The 24,987-nt window shown below is 40.4% G+C and overlaps 1 protein-coding gene across 3 annotated transcripts in view; it reads left to right on the top strand.

The window, feature by feature from the left end:
* Positions 1 to 24,987, top strand: part of LMBRD1 (LMBR1 domain containing 1) — a 122,865-nt gene that overhangs the window by 81,779 nt on the left and 16,099 nt on the right. For all 3 annotated transcript variants that reach the window (XM_069973481.1, XM_069973480.1, XM_069973482.1), the window contains exons 11-14: positions 4,528 to 4,630; positions 9,374 to 9,478; positions 11,492 to 11,641; positions 12,918 to 12,981. In XM_069973481.1, coding sequence (XP_069829582.1) covers positions 4,528 to 4,630; positions 9,374 to 9,478; positions 11,492 to 11,641; positions 12,918 to 12,981 — 422 coding nt within the window. The remainder of the gene's footprint in view (positions 1 to 4,527; positions 4,631 to 9,373; positions 9,479 to 11,491; positions 11,642 to 12,917; positions 12,982 to 24,987) is intronic.

Raw genomic sequence — 24,987 nt, 5'->3', positions numbered from 1 at the left:
AAATTAATTTTACATGGTGCTTTAACTTCAAGCCCAATAAGCTTTAAATATGTTCTGAGTAATGATGTTGGAAGTTTGAACTTTCTGCTCGTATTCTCAATCACTAAACATCCACCGAAGAGAATCGGAACATTACCGAAGGCCACACTTGAGGGGGCCTGAGGCATTTGAAATACCTCTGGGAGGGAAAGGGTTAGTATGGCCTATCTATCATAATGAGTATAAATGGTACGTGGAAAAGCTTTTTATACTCTCATTTGGCAGGCAGAAAATATCATCCAGACTTAATGTGCCATGATTATGCCTCTTTAACCTGAACATGTCCTGCAGCTACCAAAAAAGTTGCTAAAGCAGATTAAAATGTTTAAAGTAAACATTTCGCATTTTCACATCGTCTTCACGTACAATAAACGTTTTGGGTACATTATGGGACACCTATGAAAACCGATGCACTGATGATGATACTAAAAATCATACAGCGGTGGCAACCTAGTAGCTGGATTCGTAATATTTTCAATGTTCCTTGATCCCCATTGCAGCTCAGCAAAGGAGTTTTCCCTTTATAGGGTTATGTATACACAATGGGGGGGAATTTATCAAGGGCTTTGCACCTACTTTTAGGTGAATAATTGGATTTATTACCCATTTTCTCCCAAGTTCTATTTATGCACCAGTATTTAAAGTGTCACTGTCAATAGTACAGGTGATTCTAAGAAACCTTGTAATTGGGTTTATTAGCTGAAAAATGCATTTTTATCATGAAAAAAGCAGTTTGAAGCTCTCCCCCCTATCTCCATGGTTTTCTATGGAGAAGGGAGGGGTGGAGGGAGATGAGGCACCAAAACAGGACAACAAAGCGTTTACAGCTACATCACCGGCTATCTCCTCTGACAGTCAGCATTGACCTCTCTGACCTCTGAATTACACAGTTCCTGCTGTGTAATCCTTTGTTCTCTGCTGGCGAATAATTTTCCCTTCTCCCTCCTCCCCCCTCCCCTCTTCCAAAGATTACACAGGGCTCGACGTATTAAGAGTTGTGATTTCCTGATGAGCAGTGGAGTAGAGAGAGGAAGGGAGGAGGGTACCTGGGAAAAGTCTTTTTGAATGCAGATATGGCATATTTACCTAATAATAAACCAGCAGAGAGCACTGTGTCAGACTGAAAATAAAACCACCTTTCCTGCAGGACATATAGTAGCGAATAAGTATGGGAAGACTTGAGATTTTTAAATAAAAAGTTATAAAGATTTGTAATACTTCTGACACCAGTTGATTTGGAAGAAAAAGATTTTCGCTGGATAACCCCTTTAAATGCTGCCAGAACTCCTGCTCCAGCCCCTGATAGGAGCAAGAAGTCTGACAGCAGGGTTAGGCCTCATTCACACGTTCCATGTTCCGCGCGGAACACTGGCGTGGAAGGCCTTTAACGACTCTTCCCCCTGCCGGGGGCTGAATCTATGATAAAATGCTGGGGGGGAGGGGAGTGTACAGATATGCGGCGCGCTGTAATGAAGCAGCTGCCATTACAGCGCGGCGCAAATCTGTACAGTTCCCCCGCTCCCAGCATCTTATCACAGATGGGGGAGGGGGAGTCCGTTACAGGCGCATTCACACATTCTGGAACACTGAATGTGTGAATGTGGACTGTTTTCTTGCAGGTTTCAAATCCACATTGTGGAAAATCTAATTACAATGTGTCCTGACAGGGCCTAATATACCAGATTTTTTTAAACTATAAGATGGTTAGCAAGAAAACATTTTCCTTAAAGGAGAAGTCCTGCAAGTATTTTTTATTAAAGTATTGTATTGCCCCCAAAAGTTATACAAATCCCCAATATACACTTATGGGAAATGCTTATAAAGTGCTTTTTTCCTTGCACTTCCTACTGCATCAGGGCTTCACTTCCTGGATAACACGGTGATGTCACTTCCTGGATAACACGGTGATGTCACAACCAGACAGCCAGAGGCTGTGGCTGCTGGAGAGGATGATGGCAGAGGGATGCCCTGTGTCCCCCTGCCATCATCCTCTCTAGCAGCCACAGCCCGCACAGCTCTGGGAGTCGGGTCGTGAGATCACCATTTAATCCAGGAAGTGACATCACCATGTTATCCAAGAAGTGATATCACCATTTTATCCAGGAAGTGCAGGGAAAAAAGCACTTTATAAGCATTTCCCGTAATAAGTGTATATTGGCGATTTGTATAACTTTTATGGGACAATACAATACTTTAATAAAAATTTTCACTGGACTTCTTCTTTAACCCAAGGTCCAAGCCAATTTTCGTTTTTGCGCTTTTGCTTTTTCCACTTTATGTTTAAAAGTCCATAGCGCTTGCATTTTTTCACCTAGAGACGTATATGAGCGCTTATTTTTTGTGAAACCAATTGTACTTTGCAATTACAGGCATAATTTTTCCATAAAATATGTTGTGAAACCGGAAAAAAATCATTTGCGCTGTCAAATTGAAAAAAAAAAACGAATTTGTTTTGATTTCGGGGAGTTTTGCATTTACGCCGTTCGCCCTATGGTAAAACTGACTTGTTATGCATGTTCCTCAAGTCGTTACGATTACAATGATATGTAACATGTATAACTTTTATATTATCTGATGGCCTGTAAAAAATTCAAACCGTTGTTAACAAATATATGTCACTTAAAATCGCTCCATTCCCAGGCTTATAGCGCTTTTATCCTTTGGTCTATGGGGCTGTGTGAGGTGTCAGTTTTTGCGCCATGATGCGTTCTTTCTACCGGTAACTTGATTGCGCATATACGACTTTTTGATCGCTTTTTATTACATTTTTTCTGGATTTGATGCGACCAAAAATGCGCAATTTTGCACTTTGGAATTTTTTTGCGCTTAGCCGTTTACCGTGCGAGATCAGGAATGTGATTAATAGTTCGGCCGATTACGCGCGCGGCGATACTAAATATGTTTATTTATTTATTAATTTATATTTATAAAATGGGAAAAGGGGGGTGATTTGGACTTTTATTAGGGGAGGGGATTTTTTATTAATAAAAACACTTTTTTACTTTTTTTTTTTACATGGACTAGAAGCCCCCCTGGGGGGCTTGTATATACATAGCACTGATCTCTCATAGAGATCAATGCTGTGTATATACACAGCAAAGATCCATGAGATCGGTCACAGATTGCTATGGCCTGCTGCAGGCCATAGCAATCTACTGCCGAGCCGGGATCAGCGTCATTCCGACGCTGAGGCCCGGCACGGCCAGAAGAACGGATCTCCCCCCCGCGATCGCATCGCGGGGGGGAGATCCGACCCACTAGACACCAGGGATAGTGTGCATAAAGCACTTCAATGCAGCTGTCAGGTTTGACAGCTGCATTGAAGTGCTTAATTAGCCGGCGCGGGTCCCGTTGCCGCGCCGGCTAATTAAGCACTTCAATGCACAGAGGCGCTGCACATGTCAGCCGGGATCAGCGCCGTTCAGAGCGGGGTCCCGGCGGGACCCCGCTCTGAACACCCCCCCGCGGCGCCATGACGTATTAGATACGTCATGGGTCGCTAAGGGGTTAAAAGTGCCTGCATCCTATGGTACGTAGGCGGGATGGCCATACATTGTCAGAGTGCCCTGGCTGCTTCCCTAATGACTGAGATACCAGTACAATCCATTCATAGCTTTATAAGCCTCCTTTCTTTTACCGGGTACTGAGCTTGTAATTCGTGTCAGGTAGCAGAGGAAGCCGGATGCAATCTGCACATCACATCCAGCTATCTACACCAACAGAAGATCCCCAGGACCAACATACCCGACCAGAAGACTCTGGGTTCCTTTACACACACAGATTTATTTGACAGATTTTTGAAGCAAAAGCCAGGAATGGGTTTGAGAAGAGGAGAAATCTTAGTCTTTCCTTTATGACCTGTTCTCTGTTTATAGTCTGTTCCTGCCGTCTGCCTGGCTTCAAAAATCTGTCAGATAAATCTCTGTCTAAAGGCACCTTTAGGTCCAGGACTTTCCATGTTGTCATGAGAATGCAGTTAGTGACATGCTGGGGACGGAGCCAGACTGCTAACTACTAGGTACCTGTGGCAGGGACGACTTTTATTAAAAAGTATATGCTTTCACATCACTGCCTTACCGTTCCGGGACTTCAGCTGGGCTCCTTGACCTCCATCTGCATTAACTCCCAAGATTTGGCTGATGGATTGCCTGCTCAGCCAGTCTGTGATTGGGCGGGACACCATTGCAGTCACTAATGGGCTGAGCGGGCAATTCATCATCCGGGTCGGGTATTTACCCTTGAGTTGTGACTACATTGCAACCTGGGGGGAGGAGGGGGGAATGGGTTCTGGTGAAGGTTTTGGAGCCTGTGGCAGAGCACTGCAGAGGCACGGGAAGAGGTAAGTAGTGTATAGTGTGTGTGTCCCGCTCCTCCCTGCTGGCAAATTATCATTTTCTTCTGACTTCTCCTTTAAGTTTTAGAAACAAATTGCTTGTACCGTTATCAAGATGTACAATTTTTCAATTTGATCTTTTTGTTTTTGTTTAGCCTTGACAAAGCTCTTCATTCTGCTGGTATTGATACTGGATTCGTTATCTTCGGAACAAACATAACAAACCCATTGAATATTCTTCTTCCGGTTCTACAAAGGGTTAGTAACCTATCCTTATCCGTATCCATATACTGAAAATGTCTGGAGCAATTAAATTAATTGGTTTGGAATACGGACAACTTTTTAGCTACATTTCGTCTAGAACTTACCACGTGTAAAGCCTTGACAGCATGAGGAAAGGTTAAAACAGACTGGAGGGGCAGAGAAAGCATTTTTCATAGGAAACGCTCACTGAGCTCTGAACTTGCAGGTCTACAAGCTGAGGTGTTGGAGGAAACCAGTCGTGAAACTAAAGCGATGCAGAATTTGCCAACAACCCAGCACAACTTGATTTTCTAGTCTTTTAAACATAGGTTTATTTTAAACCTAAATTTCCCGTCTTGGACCACCCCAAGCGCATTTTACTTGTTGCCTTCTACAAATAGACAAATATACTGTAGTTTGTAAATTCTACAGGTTCTGTATAATACAAACAATTCATAAGTATAATGTTCACTAAGGAAAATTGCGGCTACTTTTCCTGGTATTCATATGTCACCTTGCCACAGAAATACAATAACTATTGGGTAAACATGTATACCACCAATCTAATATAGGTATATCCTGGCAGACACCAGATAAAGCATCTGCAATATTCCTTTTTTTTTTTTTTTTTTAATACACAGCTTCATGCTCCAATCACATCAATAGCATCCATAGAGGTCATTGAAAAAATTGTTCCTCTACAAGAGCGCTTTAGAAGTTTCCTTAAAACAATACATTAAGAGGATTCTCCGGAGAGCACTCCACAAAATGCTTAGGTGCACCAGAGGGACTCCTTGTCTCCGGATGATGTATATCATACATGTGTTCACATATCCTCGTTTTAAGTGTTTTACTCGTGCAGCCTAAATAACTCTAACTGCATTCAGTGCAAAGAATCATGTAGCCCACTTTCTTGAACTGCAAAGGTTGCAAAGATTTAACAATTTTCTACTGTTGGTAAAATACTTACATGGTCTTGCATAATGGTCGGTATTGCAAGGTATGTGCCAACACTTAAAGTGTCAATGTCGCTTTTTTTATTTGCCGAATTCATTAGTACAGGTGATTTTAAGAAACTTTGTAACTGGGTTTATTAGGCAAATTTGCCATTATCTGCATTCAAAAAGACTTTCCCCAAGCCCCCCTCTCTCTCATTCACTGCTCATTATCAGGAAATCTCGACTCTTTCTTTTACATCAGTCATTCCCTGGAGTCATTCTATGGAGAGGGGAGGAGGAAGGAGGGAGATTAGTTGGCGGCAGAGAACAAAGGATTACACAGTGGGTGCTGTGTGAAAGTTGTATAGAGAGGTCAGTGCTGACTTCAGAGGAGATAGCCCAGTGATGTAGCTGTAAATTAACTTTGTTGTCCTGTTTTGGTGCCTCATCTCCCTCCACACGTCCCCTCTCCATAGAAACAATGAACACAGGGGGAAGAGCTTAAAACTGCTTTTTCACTATAAAACTGCATTTTTCAGCTAATAAACCCAACTACAAAGTTTCTTAAAATCGCCTGTACTATTGATTTCTGCAAAAAAGAATTTCGAACGACAGTGACACTTTAAAGAAACCTTTTGTGTGTAACCATGTCTATTGCTAACTTAAAGGGACCCTGTCACCCCCGCTCCTGGACCCGCTCCTGTTGCCAAGATATCGCCGCCGGCAGCCCAGCGCACGCTCATCAGAGATGACTCCGACACTCATAGAGAATGAATGGGACCGTCATTCTCTATGAACAACGGACTCCTCTCTGATGAGCGCGCGCTGGGCTTCCGACTGTGATTTACAGATGATCTATTGGTGTGGAATTGGGATAATTCAGTGATCAAGTCCTTTCTAGAATATGTAAATGCTGATGTATGGGGCTTTCAATCTTCATCTACCACTCTATTCCAATGAAATTGTGTAATTTTTCTTGATCTTGAGCTCATACATGAACGTAAGCCAATTTCGGGCAATGTCACCTTACATGATAACAGTATTATTCTAACCGTACTCTGTGGTCCTTACCGATTAGGCAAATTACACGCATTAAAAGAAATTGCGGTTCTATAGAAACGTATGTTAAGGAAAAAACTCTCCACAGGCAAAGTGGATTTGCTAATTGGATGCTAAACTGGGAGTGCAGTAGGGTAGACACACGGGACAGTCACACTCGCTTGCATAAAACATCTCATGATAGTAAGTATAGGGACAACAAACCCATACCAGTAACAAGATATAGTCCACAATTTCATTTTTATGGCAGACATGTGTCCTTGTTAACCATCACTGGGATTGGGGGGGTTGGTTGCTCCTGGTTTTGGTTGAAAAAAGACTGACGGAAATACTAATGACCCTTGAGAAAGTCCCAAGTAGTGGACGGAACGCGTATGGTTTATTACACCCCGGACTGAGACTCCCTTATTTGCCCTGATTGGTTGATTTTGTATAGATCTACACTATACCCACTTAGGGTGGGTTCACACTGCGTTTTTGCAATCCGTTTAACGGATCAGTTTTTTTTTAACGGACAAAAAAAAGTGTCGGCAACGTTTGTGTCCGTCAAAAAAAAACTGATCCGGTTTTTTTTTATAATGGAAGTCAATGGAAAAACGGATCAAAACGGATGCACACAACTGTATCCGTTTTTTGAAAAAACAAAACGGATGAAAAAAACGGATTGCAAAAGTGCAGTGTGAACCCAGCCTTAGTTGCGTACATTATATTGATTGCACTTAGCACTTTTTTATTACGTTTTGTATCTTGATTGTTCATGCACTGGCATTTTGGTGTTTCTAAGTATTTGTATTTATCATAAATTAATCAATTATTGGGCAGACCTCATATATAGGGGTAGTCTTATGTATTGTATAGGTCAGGGAGTGAGCTGAAGCTACTACCTACAGCTCTAGATGTTTTGGGGAGGTTTTAATTGTTTTTAGGGGTTTAGGATCATGTATTTCGGATTTCTTTGTATGAATTTTTGTATTTATTTTGCTATTGTTTTGATGATTTTTGGTGTGCCAGCCAGTTTGCTATATATACTGTGTTTTGTACATATTGGAAATACTATGTGTGAACATAGGCTATATCTTTCTTGAACTGCAACAGTTACAATATAGTCTTCATGATTGTTTGCATTGGATGCAATAAGAGTTATGTAGGCTGCAAGGGTAGAAAGCTTAAAATGAGGATATGTGAACACATATCCTGGACTTGTGTGTTCCGATTGGAATAAATCAATGTAGGGAGCTCCTCATTTATTACTGATCTTAACCCAGCTAAACTATTCACAGATAGGACAGATGTCCATGTGATCTTATGAGAATTTGTTTAGTATTAAAGAGGTTGTCCGGGATGAATTGGTTAATAGCAATTCTGCCAGTGCTGGGGGGAAGGGAGGGTCCGCTCTCTGCCAATGTCAATGTTTTAGCAACATCCGCTGATGTACCGCTCCGACCAGAAATGGGCCATTGCCCATTGTCCTACCGGGCTGTATGGGGTGTAATTTTTTCCGCCATGATCTCTAGTTTTTATTAATACCATATTTGTGAAGATCGGACATTTTGATCACTTTTTATTTATTTTATATACATGGTAATCCGCGCACTTTTTTCCCTCTTTTCGTCTAAGCCGTTCGCAATGACGATTGTTATATTTTAATAGATCAGACAATTACGCACGCTACGGTATATTATATGTTTTATTTATATAATAGGAAAGGGGGTGATTTAAACTTTTATTGGTGGAGGGGTTTTGGGGTAGTGTGTTAGTGATTTTAACTTTTTTTTTTTTTTTGTAATACAAAACATACTGTAATCTATTCCTGCACTTTATGCTAATTTATGTCATCTAGCCATTTGGTGTTTCTTCCGGTCCATGTAGTTACGGCCCCAGGGCTGGGTTTCACTGTATTCACACCTCTATGGGCATGATTTACAGCCCTGTGTCATGGAAACATTATCCAGAGGCAGGCCTGGCATTGCGCAGTAGCTGCGATGTTTTCCTTCTGATGGACATGCGCAATACACCGCCATCCAATCCCCGCTGTACTGCGCATGTCCGAAACAGCCTCGGACACTGATGGCCTTGGACTTTGTTTTACAGAGTGTTGCCAAAGGGATTATTTCGACCCGGCTGCAGCCACCACAGAATAACACTCCTTTCGTTTGTGGTAGGTGCGGCAGGGTAAAAAAAAATCCAATGCTATTTCGGACATTTGCAGTATAGCGTGGATAGGATGCCGCCGTACTGCACACGTTCATGAGGATGAAGACGTTTGAGCAGCTACACAATTCCAGGCCCGCCTCTGGATGATGATTCCATGGCACAGGCTTGTGAATCACGCCCATAGAGGTGTGACTACAGCAAAACCCATCCCCAGGACCATGACTACTTGGCCCTGAAGAAGCACCCAGATAACTGGATGACGACAGTTATCATACAGCGTGGGGAAAAAAATCTGTGTGCTTTTAGGGTATACCAGGCAAGGACAGGCGCTATAGATACATTTGGATGCATCAGCATAGATTTATAGCGTTATAATTGTTTCTCAGGTGATTGGTTTCCTTTTAGTTACTTGATTCAAGTTATTTTTGTTTCTAGGACCTGAAAGCAACAAAGTGTTTAAAAGTTGTTATTCACTTTAACTTAAAATTTGCTTAATATTCAATGTGCACATGAAAATGAACATATGAGAGTGGTAAAATTCTTTATCTCTTATTGTTTTAACTTTTTAGTTACATTTATTAATATATCTATTTTTTTTTTCTTCTAGGTTTTCCCTCTAGATTATATCCTGATTACAGTTATTATAATGTACTTCTTCTTTACGTCAATGGCTGGCATCAGAAATATGGGTATATGGTTCTTCTGGATACGGGTAGGTGATTTTAATTGATTTGTGTTGATAAAATATTTTTTTTAACCTATTAATATATTTCAGCTTATTGCACTTTTAATAAGATCTTTTTTTTTTATGCTCTTGGATGTGACCGTGATAGTGGGGCACAACCTTTGTACCTACATATGAAGTGGCAGCAGTAGTAATGGGCATAACACACCACAATTCTTGTGGCAGTCACCAGTTGTATTGTGCCTTGTGGTCATTGCTGCTCTATAGCAGGTATCGGGAAGATTTAAGCTGTTTAAGCCTTGAGACACCTTACGTAACTAAGGACCATATTACGGGTGAATCAGGCCGATTATCACTCTGTGTAATCGACTGATCATTTCTTTAGGTCCAGAAAAAAAAATCATTGGACGGGCATGTCTACGTGTAATAGCGATGCGCGGCCAATGGCTGATGATTGAAGTATGAAATATTTATGTATTTACTTGCCTTACCACGGTCCCGGGTGTCCTCGGGCCTTCTCCGGTCTGATAAAGTTTAACAGATTTGGAGCTGACAAAACAAAATATATAATCGTATTATATAATTATCATATTATATTACAATTTTTTTTTTATTTTTTTTTTATACCGCTTTACATGCTTACCTATGTGCAGAAGCCAACTACCATTAAAATATGTTAGTGTGTAGTCTGATCCTGCAGTCAGGTGTTATTCCTTTCCATCTGCTTTTTGCTTCTTTCTAACCTGCTCACTCCTTTGTCTCGCTAACCCGCTGTCTGCTGCTAAGCAAGAAGAGCAGATGGAAGGGACTAACACATGACTGCAAGGTAAGACTTCACACAGACTCTTTGTAGTCGGCTTCTGTGAAGCATCAGCCTCCTTTGTACACGTACATTAGCACTGGAGCTCTATGCTCTGAATGGTGGGATATTTTTAATGAAGAGTAATTTCAAAGTTGCTTAATCTTTTTTTTTAATACGTTGAAGCAAAAAGTACACAAAGGGAAAAAAAACAGATTTTGCTGCAAGGTTAAGATAGGAATTAGTTTTATTCTTATTGCATATGGTAAGGATTTTGTCAGTTAAGTTAATGGAATCAAATCAGTTATCGAGTTTATAATGTATGTTTATCCCCAAAAGCTAGACAGCTTTATTTTGGATTTGATGACAGATTGGCCCTAAAATTTATCATGCTTTTCTAAAAGTTTTTTTAGCTCCAGAAAGCAAACTTATCTACTATGTTCTATATTGAGAGAAGTGGACTGCACCACCCACGCAATCTCCGACACCTGGGTCCGTAGTGGAGGTTGGCAGCGTTAGCCGTCAGGACTGCTAGTGACAGTGGTGCACTGCTGATACAGAAACGTAATGTAAAACAATGAGGTTAAAAGAGAAACTGGCACTCACCGATGTGCCTCTTCTGGCCAGTTTATTCAAAGTTACTTCATAAGTGCAGGGAGGGGGGAGCGTAGAGCAAACACGTCCTCACAGGTAGATTACAATTCGTTCACGCGATGACGTGCTTCTTCCGGTCCGTAGACCGGAAGAAGTGCTTCATCGCGTGAAACAATTGTAGTCTACCTGTAAGGACGTGTTTGCTCCACACTCCCCCCTCCCTGCACTTATGAAGTAACCTCGAATAAACTAGCCAGAAGACACACATCATTGGTGAGTGCCAGCTTCTCTTTTTTTTCTCATTGTTTTACCTTATCTGCTATCTTGTTTTAGGCACCATAACTAGATGAAAACTAGAACTTTAGTAATGAAAAACTGACTCCTTTATTCTATATAGAATTAAAGATATGAATGTAAAATTTAAAAGAAAATTTACATTATTTGAGCGTTTTTTTTACACAGTACTTTTTGTCTAACTGAAAGGGAAATAGCCATAAATTCCTTTTATTTCTATCAAATGACAAAAGGGGGTTGTTTGTTTACATGTTGTCACACTGAACAGCCATGACCATGGCCATGTAAGAGAAGGTTAAATATCATACTTTCTGTTTTCAACGTTTGTTAAAATACTTGTGTCATGTTAACAGTTGTACAAGATTCGAAGGGAACGAACGAGACCTCAAGCTCTTCTCTTCCTCTGCATGATCCTATTGTTAATCGTCCTTCACACTAGTTACATGATTTACAGCCTGGCACCACAATATGTCATGTATGGAAGCCAGAAATATCTGGTAGAGGTAAGATCTGATTTTTACTTTGAACACATAAACATGTCAGTTATTTCAATGGCATTTACTCACAGTGGTATAGCAATCAAAACAATTTACTCACACGTTCGAGCCTTACTTAAAGGGGTTGTCAAGCGAAAATATTTTTCTTTCAAATCAATGGATATCAGAAAGTTATATAGATTTGTAATTAAAGTCTATTAAAAAAATCTCAAGTCTTCCCATATTTATTAGCTGCTGTATGTTATGCAGGAAATGTTGTTTTATTTTCACTCTGACACAGTGCTCTCTGCTGACATCTCTGGCCGAGACAGGAACTCTGTCTCGGTTTTATATGAATCCCCATAAAAAACCTCTCCTGATCTGGACAGTTCCTGTCTCGACCAGAGATGTCAGCAGAGAGCACTGCGTCAGACTGAAAATAAAACAGCATTTCCTGCTGGACATACAGCAGCTGATAATGGAAAGAATTGTGATTTTTTTTTTTTAATAGAGCTTGCTGCACTTTAGGGCCTTGGGAAAGCCTCTTTGACATTTCATACTGAAGAATAAAAGCATTGATGAATAAATGCTTACTTGTCCAGCAAGAATGTTTCGGCCATATCTGTCACATCACCCTCATTTATAAAATTTTTGTTAATTAAGATACATGAAATGCTGGTACAAGTATTGTATAAGTATAGCTTATTGGTGACCTCAACGGGAGTAAAAAATTTTAACCAACTTTACCCCCTTTGAAACTTATATTGATTATTTTCAACAAAGTAATTTTTATAATAATACAGTATACACTAAACAGTGCTTCCCACTATGGTATTGTGTGTAGTACTGCTGTTTTATATTATATTATATTTATGTATTTTGGTCATTTAGTTGGTTTGCTCTGGATAGGCGTTTATTTTCATGACCAAATACAAGAATTACTGTGTAACGTTCAGTATCTCTAGTATGAAATATTTCAGTGGGAGAGAAAGGCAAAGGGCCTCTAGTTCCCCTGAAATCTGCCTAAAAGCGATAATCCGTATATCTGTAAATGAGGGTAAATTACAGTGTCTTTCTGCAGATTGGATTATATGAATACATTTATCAGGATTTATTTATTTTTTTAATAGAAAATCACTTTATAATATTATACTTGCCGTCTGTGTATGGATAGTGTGTGGGTAGCATCCTTTATCCGTATTTTTTAGGGTTCTGAAATGCAACTGATCTACTGTATATTTTAGGGGTTTCCAACACTGGTAGCTCTGGTTGACGTCTGCTTTTCCCCCCATATATCTCTTAGGGATATGGTACAGGAAACTCAACCAGTTCGGTCTCCGTTAACTGTGATGCCAATGCCCCTGATGGTAAGTTGGTTTAGTTTTTCATTTGTTGGATAGCTGCTTTATGATATTTCATTCTTGCCGTTTAAACCTCCTGCATAATGAAACGGTGTTTACATCTGTATCCTATATTTAGTTAACGTATATCTGTCTTAATGTATAAAATATGTGGAAACCCAGGTCAAATGGCATTAGTGATGGAGCCTCAACTGGTTTCCAGTAAGCGAGACACCTAGTGGACGTTGTATTTCATATAGAAAACAGGCAATAAAATATATATATTTGTTTCTTTTTTTAATTGCAATATTTGTAAAAAAAAACAATAAAATATTTGTCAGCTGGCAGGGGGGATCATAACCAAGCACTACTTACCTCTCCCCGTGCCCATGAAGCGCCACCCTACCAGCCCCCGGACCCCTGCCGGAAGGCACTCCCCCCCCCCCCCCCCGAGTTGTGGTCACTTTACAAGGGGCAAAATGCCTGTCCTGACCTCTCAGGCAATCAGCCGGGTTGTGACTTTGGCTAAGATGATGATCCTGGAGGCAGACTGGCATCCCGGTGGCGATCTGGCACTGGACAGGCCGCCACTGCTTTCTCCAAAAATCATTGCAACGTCAGACTTCTCCTTTTAACCTTTTATACTTCTAGTTAATGCATTACTTGTACGGATCCTAAGTTCTAGTTCCTATGTTTTAACTTGATTTTGCTATTTGTCATTGAAAACCAAAAGAACCTTGTCGTGAAATATTTTGTAACAGCTGAGCTGTAATTCACGGGGACGGGGATTTTTCTCCTACTTCAGGCTGCTGTACTGTATTTAGTATAAAGAAGAAACCTTAAAATAAGATCTGTACAGCAAGGACTGTGCAGACACTAAATAAGCTGAGAGTGCTGGAAGATTTCAGATCAGTATCTAGCAGAATTTAGGTGGTATAGCATACAGGCTGCACCTCAGTAGACGAATATGGGAAATATTCAAAAAGTTAATGTGTATAATTTAACAACTTTTTTTATTCTTCTATGAACCACTCATTCTCTGAGGTATATTTTATGTGTTTATGTGCCCTCTGTACATATCTTAGGTCACACTGAAGCAATGCTCTACATTTTTCCCTACTTGCCTTGTAAGAGCCATAGCTTTATTTTTTTCCCTTTACTGGGCTGCTGTTATTGGAATACTGCCTGTCCTTCTAGACCAATCGTCCATGTCAATTTGACCTTCAAAAGGCCTAAAGGCCTTAGACCATTTACTTAATAGCAACAGTCCTATTGGTTGCCTCTATTGACAAAGTTGTACTGTATAATAACCTTAAAGTGTCACTGTCTCCCCCCCCCCCCCCTTGCAGAAATCAATACCACAGGCGATTTTAAGAAACTTTATAATTGGGTTTATTAGGTAAATATGCCATTATCTGCATTCAAAAAGACTTTCCCCAGCCCCCCCCCCCCTCCTCTCTCTCATTCACTGCTCACTATCAGGAAATCTTGACTCTTTTACATCAGTCGAACTCTAACCTATGGAGAGGGGAGGGGGGAGATTAGTCGCCAGCAGAAAACAAAGGATTGCACAATGGGACCTGTGTGAAAGCCGGTATTCAGAGGTCAGAGAGGTCAGTGCTGACTTCAGAGGAGAGCCCAGTGATGTAGCTGTAAATTAACTCTTTGTTGTCCTGTTTTGGTGCCTCCTCTCCCTCAATCCCTCCCCTCTCCATAAAACAACCATGAAGACAGGGGGGAGAGCTTCAAACTGCCTTTTCATGATAAAAATTCTTTTTTTTTTGGCTAATAAAGCCAATTACAAAGTTTCTTAAAATCTCCTGTACTGTTGATTTCTGCAAAGAAAAAATTAAACGACAGTGACACTTTAAAAATAGGTGTTTTAAAGATTTCACCCTTCAAGTTCATAGTGAAATCTACTGAGAATCCTTTCACTGTCATTCTAAATAAGTTTACATACTCGCAGCAGAATTTTTATCCAACGGCGAGTATGTAAACGCCGGCCCCCTAAACCCGTGGCTGCCCGATGCGTATATTACTGGTCTACGCTTCGGCCTGCTTCAGGGGCTCCCGGGACCCTGACGTCCCATTCAGCCAATCAGTACACTGCCCCGCCAAAGGACGTCAGGATGACAGCAAAATTTCCTGTCTTACATGAACATGTGCTTTGTGGCAAAAACATCAGAATGTAAATGTGTTTGATTAAGCGTAAAGGGAGATTTAAAGGGAATCTGTCAGCACCTGGGCCCTACCTAAGGTGCTGGCAGTCACCTTTTGGTAATTTGTCCGTGCAGTGGATGATGCACAATCCTACTGTTATGAAGTATCAAAGTGTTGTTTGTGCCACATACTGGCACACCTCACCACTTGTTTCTCTTCCCTCCTCTTCATGAATAATCAATGCTGCCCGGCCTCCTCCTCACTCAGCTGTCAGCCAGTGTCTCGATTGCAGTTCAGTCCTCTGTAGTCAGTTTATATCTGAAAGAAACACTCCAGGTATAGTTGAATCTCTGAGCCTAAATGTGTTGGAGCTGTGGTCTAGGGGTAACTCACTTGTCTACAGACCTGCCAGCAGGTCATTCTTTGGTTCAAATCCCTGTTGAAATTGAGTGGATGGCCACCACTTAATGGCAAATAATGGCCGTTATTTGCCATTAAATGGCGGCCATCTACTTTAATTTCAACAGTGTCTGAACATAGAGTTTTTCAATCCACTCCTGGTTTTGGTTGCAATATTACTGTGTGTAAATAGAGCCTTAAAAATCATCATCAATTATTATCGCTACACTGATGGGATCCCATAGTCTGCAGTGCCATGTTGATGCTTTAAGGGTGCTGACTTTGAATTCTATAGCAATGCTAGCCCCCTTCTGTGTCATAGCCATTTGTAATGGAGAAGGGGGCTGACTAAGCTACAGAAATTAGCCATATGGCCAGACCCCTATAGGCATGTCATAGAGAGTGTGGGAAAGAATTCCCTTGCTATTACTCACCTAGGATTAGGTTGCTATTAAACACATAGGGTCAGTTTATGGAACCCCAGCATTGGTGCGGACTTCAAAAACATATTTCATAATTAATCTCTATTAGGCTATGTTCACACAATGTAAGTGGCATATTAATTTTGGCCGTTGTTGCCAATTTGCAACGATGGCCGTGAATAATATGCTACTTACTTTGGGCTGCTGCTGAGGGAATTCATGTCAGTTTTCTGCGGCCGCTATTCATTGAATAGCCACCGCAGAAAACCTGTCAGTTCACACAATGGAGTGTGCGGCTCCGGCCACGCGCTCTATTGCATGCAGTGGGGAATTCGGTTGCGGGCGCACACTGATGCGCCCGCATCAGAATTCAGCAGAAACTAAGAACACTGGGAAGATCCTCTCTGACACTGGTTGTTCAGTGACATGGCCTGGTCACGGAACGGCCGGTGTCTTACGCAGTGGGAACATGGCCTTAGTCTGTAAAGGTAAGTAAATGAACCCATGCCACACAGTCAGTCAGGTCCCGATATAACCTTTCATTCCCGTATGCTAGAGAGTGTAAACTATTCATGTAGCAGAAAAGTTTCCATCTTTTGTAACTTAAATTACCTGTGCAGACTCACCACCTGTAACTTCTAATCACTTACATTTACCATTCAGATTTAAGAACTGTGTGCTCGAAATTCATTATTTTACACTATTTGTTGTGTCCCAGCAAATACTAATCACCCTATTAGGATGCCCACTGTGATTTGCCGCGATAATATCCCAATGTGACTTGATTGCCAAATGTGTAATTGCAGGTGATTGCATAGGCACAATTTGTTTTCCGTTTGATATTTAATTCCATGAAAACGTCTCCTCTAATCATATTCTTACCTAGATCCACGTTTGCATATAGATTTAATTTTTCACTATGCAATAGTTAGAACAGTGTTTTAGAATTAGTGTTGATTAAAAAAAAAAATTGCAGAACGCATGACGTTCTTTAACCCTTCAGTTTCCAAGGACAAAATGTAATACTCTGATTTTAAACGTTTACCATGACTATAATCTGATCTGAGAGCGTAGAATCCTAGCTTTCAAATGATATCAGGATCAAAACTATAGGGGCAATGCTCAGAGAGTAGCCGAGTAGCTAGTAAGGGTGCTGTGATCTCTCACCCCGAGATGCTTCCAGTGAACCTGGGGCAGTACACAAACTTTTCTTCGTGTTATCACTCATCTGTTGTCTTTAGGGAACCTTGTGCGAGGCAAGCTGTGCATTATGCTTTTAAGCAAAAATGCATTAAAGCATAATTGGTTGTCTAAATGTTAAGTAAATATAGGTATGGGGGTAGGATAACACTTTTTTTGAAATGTTCAAATAAAAAAAAACTTAAAGGGGTTGTTCACCTTTTTTCTTTCAGTTGCCAGAAAGTGACAGAGATTTGTAATTTACTTCTATTAAAAAAATCTCAAAACTACTTATCTGCTGCTGTATGTCCTGCAGGAAGTGGTATTTTTTTCCAGACTAGAGAGCAGGATAGGTTTTCTATGGGGATTTGCTGCGGCTCTGGACAGTTCCTGACATAGACAGAGGTGGCAGCAGAGAGCACTGTCAGACTGGAAAGAATACATCACTTCCTGCAGGACGTAGTTACATAGTTAATACGGTTGAAAAAAAGAAAGAGTCCAAGTTCGGCCTACAGAAACCCTACTGTGTTGATTCAGAGGAAGGCAAAAGCTCTTATATGGAAGATGCCAATTGCTCGCATAGTGTTCCTTTTTGGTGATTGAATTCTCTCGGATTTCCTAGGCTACATTATAGTCATGTCACTGCAACTTAGAACTTGAAAGACCGACTCTGATTCTTGCACTACTGATTCTATTATGAGAAAGAATGTGTAAAATAAATAAAACACCACAGTATTGCTGGGCCATAATAATAAAATAAACTGCTTCCTGTTGTAAGGTATAAAAAGCTGTGTGCGCAAATGAGCCTCTTTAGTTTTGTTGATATAAAAAGCCGAATCTACAATCCGTATGACACACACACATATATATATATATATATATATATATATATATATATATATATATATATATATATATATATACACACACACACACACTCCCAGCGTTTTACTGTATGTGGTGTTCTTGTAAATATAACAATGTATTGTACTGTGGCTAATTGATGTTTATCTTAGTTCAGCACTTTTCCTAAGAGCTAAAGTTGATATATGTCTTGTAAGCTCAAATTACTTAACAAAATTAGTATTGTAATCAATAATGCTAAGCATAATGTGTTTCGGTTCAGTAATTTTGAGCATCTACTAAATGAAATTTAAGTAACTCTATGGAAATTAGTCAAGGATAGATGCATTGCATGGGAGATTTTTCTGCATTTTTGATCTTATATTCCAGAATGCTACAGTATGTCACAATAAAATGGCTGCCTGTGTTGTGCTGGCAATAATTCTGGTTAGCACTAGGTAACTTGCTATATTTACATTAAAGGGGTTCTCCAGCGCTACAAAAACATGACCACTTTCTTCCGGAGACAGCATCACTCTTGTCTCCAGTTCAGGTGATGTTTGCAATTAAGCTCCATTCACTTCAATGGAACAAAGCTCTAAGGTTGTCTGGAAAACATGGATACAGCCAATGACTATATCCATGTTTTCCGCATAGCCTTAGGGCTTTATCCAACTTCAGCAGCCACCGCTAATCAAATGCCCAAAGTTCGGGTTCAGATGGACTCGAGCATGGTCGAGGTTTGCTCATCTCTAATACTTACCTGTCCTTACGCAGCCACAGCGCCACCAGCTCGCTGTTGGCCTCCGGTCTCCTGTTTTCTCCCAGTTCCTGTGTTGTCATAAACTGCCCATTTAGCCAGTCATTGACTGATTTGGCTTGGTGGGCATTTCTGAGCCAGGTGGTAACATCATCGGAAGTTACCACAGACTGCTAGGTGACTATGAGCTGTGGCATCAGGAGAGGTAAGTATGACTTTTTATTATGTTCCCATAATACGCTCATCCACCCTGTGATATAAACTGGACATTTGAAGTGAAAGGTCTGCCCTGCAGTGAATCTGTTCCCTAATGGCAGGAGTGGCATCATTGTGTGGGTGTCTGGATGTCTAGAGCAGCTGAGGTAGCAATAATTAATTGGGTTTGTCTCAATATGAAACTTATAACCTATTCACTGGATAAATGTTTGATTGGTGAGGGTTCCACTGCCAGTACCCCCTTGATCATGAGATCCTTTTTGGGGACCCTTTTCTCTCTCTTTTCTTTTTTTTTTTTTAATGGGCTACCATGTTGGCATTAGTGGTGCGCCTCATTTTAATGTCTTTGAGCCTGATGGAGCCAGCAGTGCTAATCTATCACTGTCAGTTCAATTGGGAGTGCAACAGGTTGCCTACCCAATTGTTACCCCTTTTTTTTTCTAATAGGAACAGAAGACTTTATTTTCATGATATGTGGGGGTTCTAGCAGTGGGACCTCCTGCAGTCAGACATGTATGACCTATTCTTGGGGGTAGAAGATAAGTGTCTACCTTTTTGTCTCTCTTGATTTTAAAATGAACATTGTTTTTGCAAATTTACTCTCCTAAGAAGTCCAAGTCTGAACATCATGCTTTGTGTTAAAGGGGTTGGCCACTTTATAGTAAAATAGTTCAGTGTACAGTATTAGTAAGTGTACTCACTGTATATACTGACAGCAGCTCCCTGTGTACCTCATAGAGCTAAAATCAGACTCCCCTCTGGCTGTACCGTCCTGCTCTGTGGTGAGTCTGTCCATAAGATGGCCGACATGGAGAAGCATGTGACTATGCCCCGCCTCCCCGCCTGTCCAACACTCAGCCTGTATATGCCTGTGGTGGACATTGGGGAGCAGGACATAGTCACATGCTCCTCCATGTCAGCTATCTTTATAGGCTGACTCACCACAGAGCAGGACAGCACAGCCTGGTGAAGGGGAGTCTGATTTTAGCTCTATGAGGTACACACAGAGCGATGGCAGCAGATCGCTGCTATCCTGGTCGTTTGTCTTTCAACATGTTGAAAGACAAACTACAGCAATGATCAGCCGTTATCGCTCATGTCAGCTAATCGTTGTCTTCGATTTACACCAAACGATTATCGTCAGTAACGACCAATATCGGCCAAATACGGCCGATAATCGTTTAGTGTAATAGGGCCTTAATTGTTTACAGCTTTGGACAGTCGGTTGTTTCACTGTTCATTATAAGTAAACAAACCTTTTGACACCAGAGGACGTGTTGGCATTTTTATTCAGCTCCATTTCATCATTACCGGAGTAAGCGTAATTACAAATGCAATTTTGCTGAAACAAAGTGCAAAAGAGTTAGAAGAAAGTCTTGGTATGGATTAAGGACCAGTGGCCTTTCCATTCTTAATTAACTATGGTTAAGTAATCATTAACTTTGTTTTATTTACTTCTGAATTGTATAGTTAGCTTTACTTGTACTTATTATTTATATCATTGATTTTGTCTAGACTCCATTGTTTACTTTTTGCCCATGGTAAAGAAGTTTTAAGGACTAATAGCCAGAGTTCTTCCATGTTATAGTATGTGTATCTTTCTAAAATGGGTTCATACGTTTTTGAAAAACCGATTAGATATGTGCTTATCTTTTTGACCCTAGGGGTCATATCATATATATATATATATATATATATATATATATATATATATATATATATATATATATATTACATCATGAAACGTTTCAGCTTTTTCAACGCTTGATAAAGGCTCTTTAAGCTGAAACATTTCATGGTGTAATAAATGGGATCATAGACACACAGTGCTGCCGACTTCCATTTTTAGACATGTTGACCTTAAGTTCACACCGATCCAGTGCTGCTGTATTGTTTGCATTGTATGGCATGGTTATTATTCTTGTAGATTAAGGCGGGTAATACGAGTTTTCGTGGGTTTTTATTTTACATTAAGATGAAATGGCAGCACTGCGATGGAACTGAAAACTTGGTGCCAGGATCCGGCAAGAGTGCAGCCTGCAGTCATCTTTGTTTCGGGGTAGGGAGCTTCTTACAAAAGGGATTGCAAAAAGTGAACCTTCCCTTTAACCTATTCCCACTGAGGGACATAACTGTATGTCCCTTTTTGCGGCTCATTGCCGCTGAGGAACCGCTAGGATGACGTTGACGATGGGATGACATTTGGCACAGGAGTTGCCTCCGTGCCATCTACAGCAGGTCCCGTGTGTCAGTGATAGCCAGTCATCTGTCGCGACCTGAACCATGGCAGTTGCGATCAGTGTGATTGCAGCACCTATAGTGCTGAAAGGAAGGAACAGAGTGATCACACAGTCCAATGGTTGCTTTGACAACAGGAGGCCTCCTTGAGGCCTCCATTGTCATAGCTACAGAAGCTGAGCCTGATCAGCTTTGCCTATTACAGGCATTTTGCATTGCAGAGCATATTGGCACTGCAATGTCATATACTTGTAATCGGGCAATAACACAGTGAAGCCCCCATGGTGGGACAATAAAATAAAGAAAAAAAAAAGTAAAATACACACACAATCCTCATAGGCCCCCAAAACAATACTAAATGTAGAAAAAAATTATACATATTTAGTATGTCCACAAGCGTAATGACACTGACACAGGAGAAAACATTATCAGGATCACATTGGATAAGTTATAGCATCACGGAGCTATAACTGCATAAAGTGAAACTGGCCATATTTCAAAAATGGTCTTTAAGGCTGAAATCAGCCCGGTCCTGACAGGGTTAAATTTGTTTGCTCTTCGATAGTTCCCTGCTTTACCTAAACATAACTCTTTATTTATGAGTTAGTTATGATGTTGCACTTAGTGAAACAGAACTGTATACCGTTTTAATTGCTTTTATATGTAACATTAATCACGAGGAATTGTTTGTTAATAATGTATTACCCTGTGTGCAGTATACAAGTGTAATTTTCTTTTTACAGATGAGTCAAGATGAGTTAATAACCTTTTACTTTAAAAAGGGGGGAGGTGGGTGTTGGGTTTTCTTCACCTGGTGTATTAAAATTCTTTATTGCAAAATATTGTAGCAAAAGAAATCTGTACAAGTGAGGTTCTCCCAATGCAAAGCTACTGATTAATGTAATCTCCTCAATTCTGATGGGGAAACGGTACATATCTTTGGTGATGATTGTTAGTTTTCCACGGTTTATAAAGATTTTAATATTTGTACAATAAGTCAAAATAATAATTTTTTGATTGCTTTCTTACACATTCTTTTCTAAACCCTAAGGCCTTGTTCACACTACGGAATCTGCGCTGACATTCTGTGCGGAAATCCGTGTGTACTCTGCGAGCCCTCCCGTTCAAAGAGATTGAAGGCAGGAGTCTCTGCGCCGATTCCGTATTCCATACTGTATGTGATAAACTCGTAAATTTTTACATTAATAATGCTGGAACCCTAAATAGTGGGACTAAAGAACAAACATGTTCAGTTCACACAATACATTTATGGGCTACTGATTGATTTATTTATTTATTTTTAGTTTAAAGGGGTACTCCGGCACTGACAAAGAAAAAAAGCTTTTACATTTACCATCCCTCCTGAGTCTGTCTCCTTTTTGAATTTCCCGCTGTTTGCAGGTCCTTGAAGCTCCAGTTGGTGGCTTCATTTTTTCTTTACTTCCTGGTTTGGGCTTTCCTATGATGCACTTTGTCTCCTGTGATGTCTAACTGACTCTGTAGAACTGTTAGATGGCGCACGGTTTGTTCAGCCAATCAGAGCTGAGTAACCTGTGTCATGTGACAAAGGGAGGCTGGCTTAACAGGGCTTAGACCCACCTCTCTTGATGATGTCATTGTCACAAAATGGCTGCCACAGAACAGCCTGGGGTCAACAGTCATTGGGTAAGAAGGAGTTTACTTCACTTCCTGGTGGAGGGTTGAGGGGGGAAAAGATAGGGAAGGGGGGCAGACAAGTGATTGAAGCATATTACAAAGTTATATAACTTTGTAATGTGTTTCAATTACTGGGAAAAAGTTCTTAGCTGGAGAACCCCTTAAATTTACCTTTGGCTATGTACAGACATTGTTATAACGTCTTGCTTTTTTGCAAAAACAAGGATTCACATGCAGGGGAGGGAGAACAAATGTGAGGTGCATCCCAGCAATGCTCACAATGCCCTTTCTAGCTCTGACACCCGAAAAAAGAGAAAAAAAGTTGCTTGTTAAATGGCTAAAAAAAAAAAATAATTTACACATGATTTCTTTTTAACTCTTTAGTCTAAAAACTCTGTACACACAAAAGTTAGCCCTTTATTGAGCCAATAAACATTGTCCTGACTTCTCCATAAAAGGGGCTTTATACACCAGAAAAGTGGCATAACCACTTCATCAAAGTTGCAGTTTTTTTGGCATTTTGTGCAGAAATGTAACTTTTTCCTCTTTTCATGTTGCGTATGCCACTTTTCCTAGAGTTACTTAGCAGGAGGGTGATGGGAACTCCTGCTACCTGACAGATTTAACACAATTCATACAGACATCTCTCCTACAGATAGTACCTGGTGTAGACTTCAAAGTTTGGCGCACAGAGAGAAAGATGCATGAAATTTATTACTTTACTTCAGTGCGTTTTCACTTTAGACTGGTGGTATTAAAATAAATAAATGAATAATTTATGCACACAGCATCGCTCATGTCTAACATTATGGTTTAACACATGACGAGGACACCGAATGCTGTGGTTATTACTGTAGAATTGTACATTGCACCAAGCTGGTTTCACTACAAACTGGTTAGTGTTCAACAATTCAGCATCATGAACACAATATCTTACCTGTGTGCTAGACATGTATAACTTTATTATTACTTTACCAGAAAATGTATATACACATTGGGGATGGTAGATAAGGAGCTTCTCTCTGCTGGACTGGGCTGGAGAGATTGGGTGGCCCGGCAGGGGGGATGGTAGATAAGGAGCTTCTCTCTGCCGCACTGGAAGGGGCTGGACTACCACTCCTGTCACTTCTCCTGGCCGTGGCTAAGGGCCCTTATCATGCAAAAAAATCTTTATATCGTTTGAATTTAAATGATAATTGTTCTGTGTAATTGCAGGCAACGATCGAAAAATCGTTCTTATGTCGTTGATCGTTGATTTAGATCTGAACCTAAAATTATGGTTGATCGTTCGCAAATCGTTCCCTGTAATTCCACATTCGTTTGCTCAAGTTCCGCATTTTTTCACTAATCATTCAGCGTATTTGCACATTGCTCATTGTTTCACGGCGATCAGAATGAATAAACGATCATAGTGACGATCGTAACTAATGACTATCGTTCTGTGTTATATGGTTTTCAGGTTAACGAAAAACAATCTTGTTTGCAATCGTTTATTGTTAGTCGTTAATTGTTAAAAATCGTTCCTTGTAATAGGACCCTAAGGAAAGGCCCTGTTAGCATTTTTTACTTGTAACTTCTACATATACTGCACCCCCTGCTGGACCCTTCAGGTATAGACTGGGTCATGGCGTCACTTTCTACTAATTTGAGGAAAATAGCAGTATTTGTGCATTTTCCATAATTAGTGTACATTAGGAATTTGTCTAACTTTGCTTATGTAATAACATATTAAAAAATAGATTTTGGCCAGAGTTCTCCTTTAACGGACTGAAACCCCGTGCTGCTCCTTCCCGGGTGCTGGGAAAAGCTGGATCCAGTCCTGGGAAACTCTTCGGAAACTCCCAGAACCGGGGTGGAGCAGCAGTCAGTTAAAAGGCAGCCGGCTGATGAGCGGATTGCAGATATAGTGAAGAGCTTTGCTTTTTTAGTGTAATTTTGCTCATTTCTACTAAGAAACTTGTAATATGTTATGTTAAAGTCTTTTCTATGAAACAACCTTTAGAGTTTCCCTTCTTTAAAAGCAAAATAGCTATAAATCTTGGGTTTGAAACCTGTGAAAATGAGTATAGTACAAATTCACTGTTCCCATGAGCTCAAGTTATAGTGCTGAACAAAATAGTGCAGAACGGAAATGGAGACTATTGCAGTGTTGGATATACT

This window comes from Dendropsophus ebraccatus, chromosome 6 (assembly GCF_027789765.1).
Source record: "Dendropsophus ebraccatus isolate aDenEbr1 chromosome 6, aDenEbr1.pat, whole genome shotgun sequence".
In the NCBI taxonomy this organism is placed as follows: Eukaryota; Metazoa; Chordata; class Amphibia; order Anura; family Hylidae; genus Dendropsophus; species Dendropsophus ebraccatus.
The sequence above is the reverse complement of the archived record's forward strand: the minus strand, read 5'-3'. Positions and strand labels throughout refer to the sequence as shown.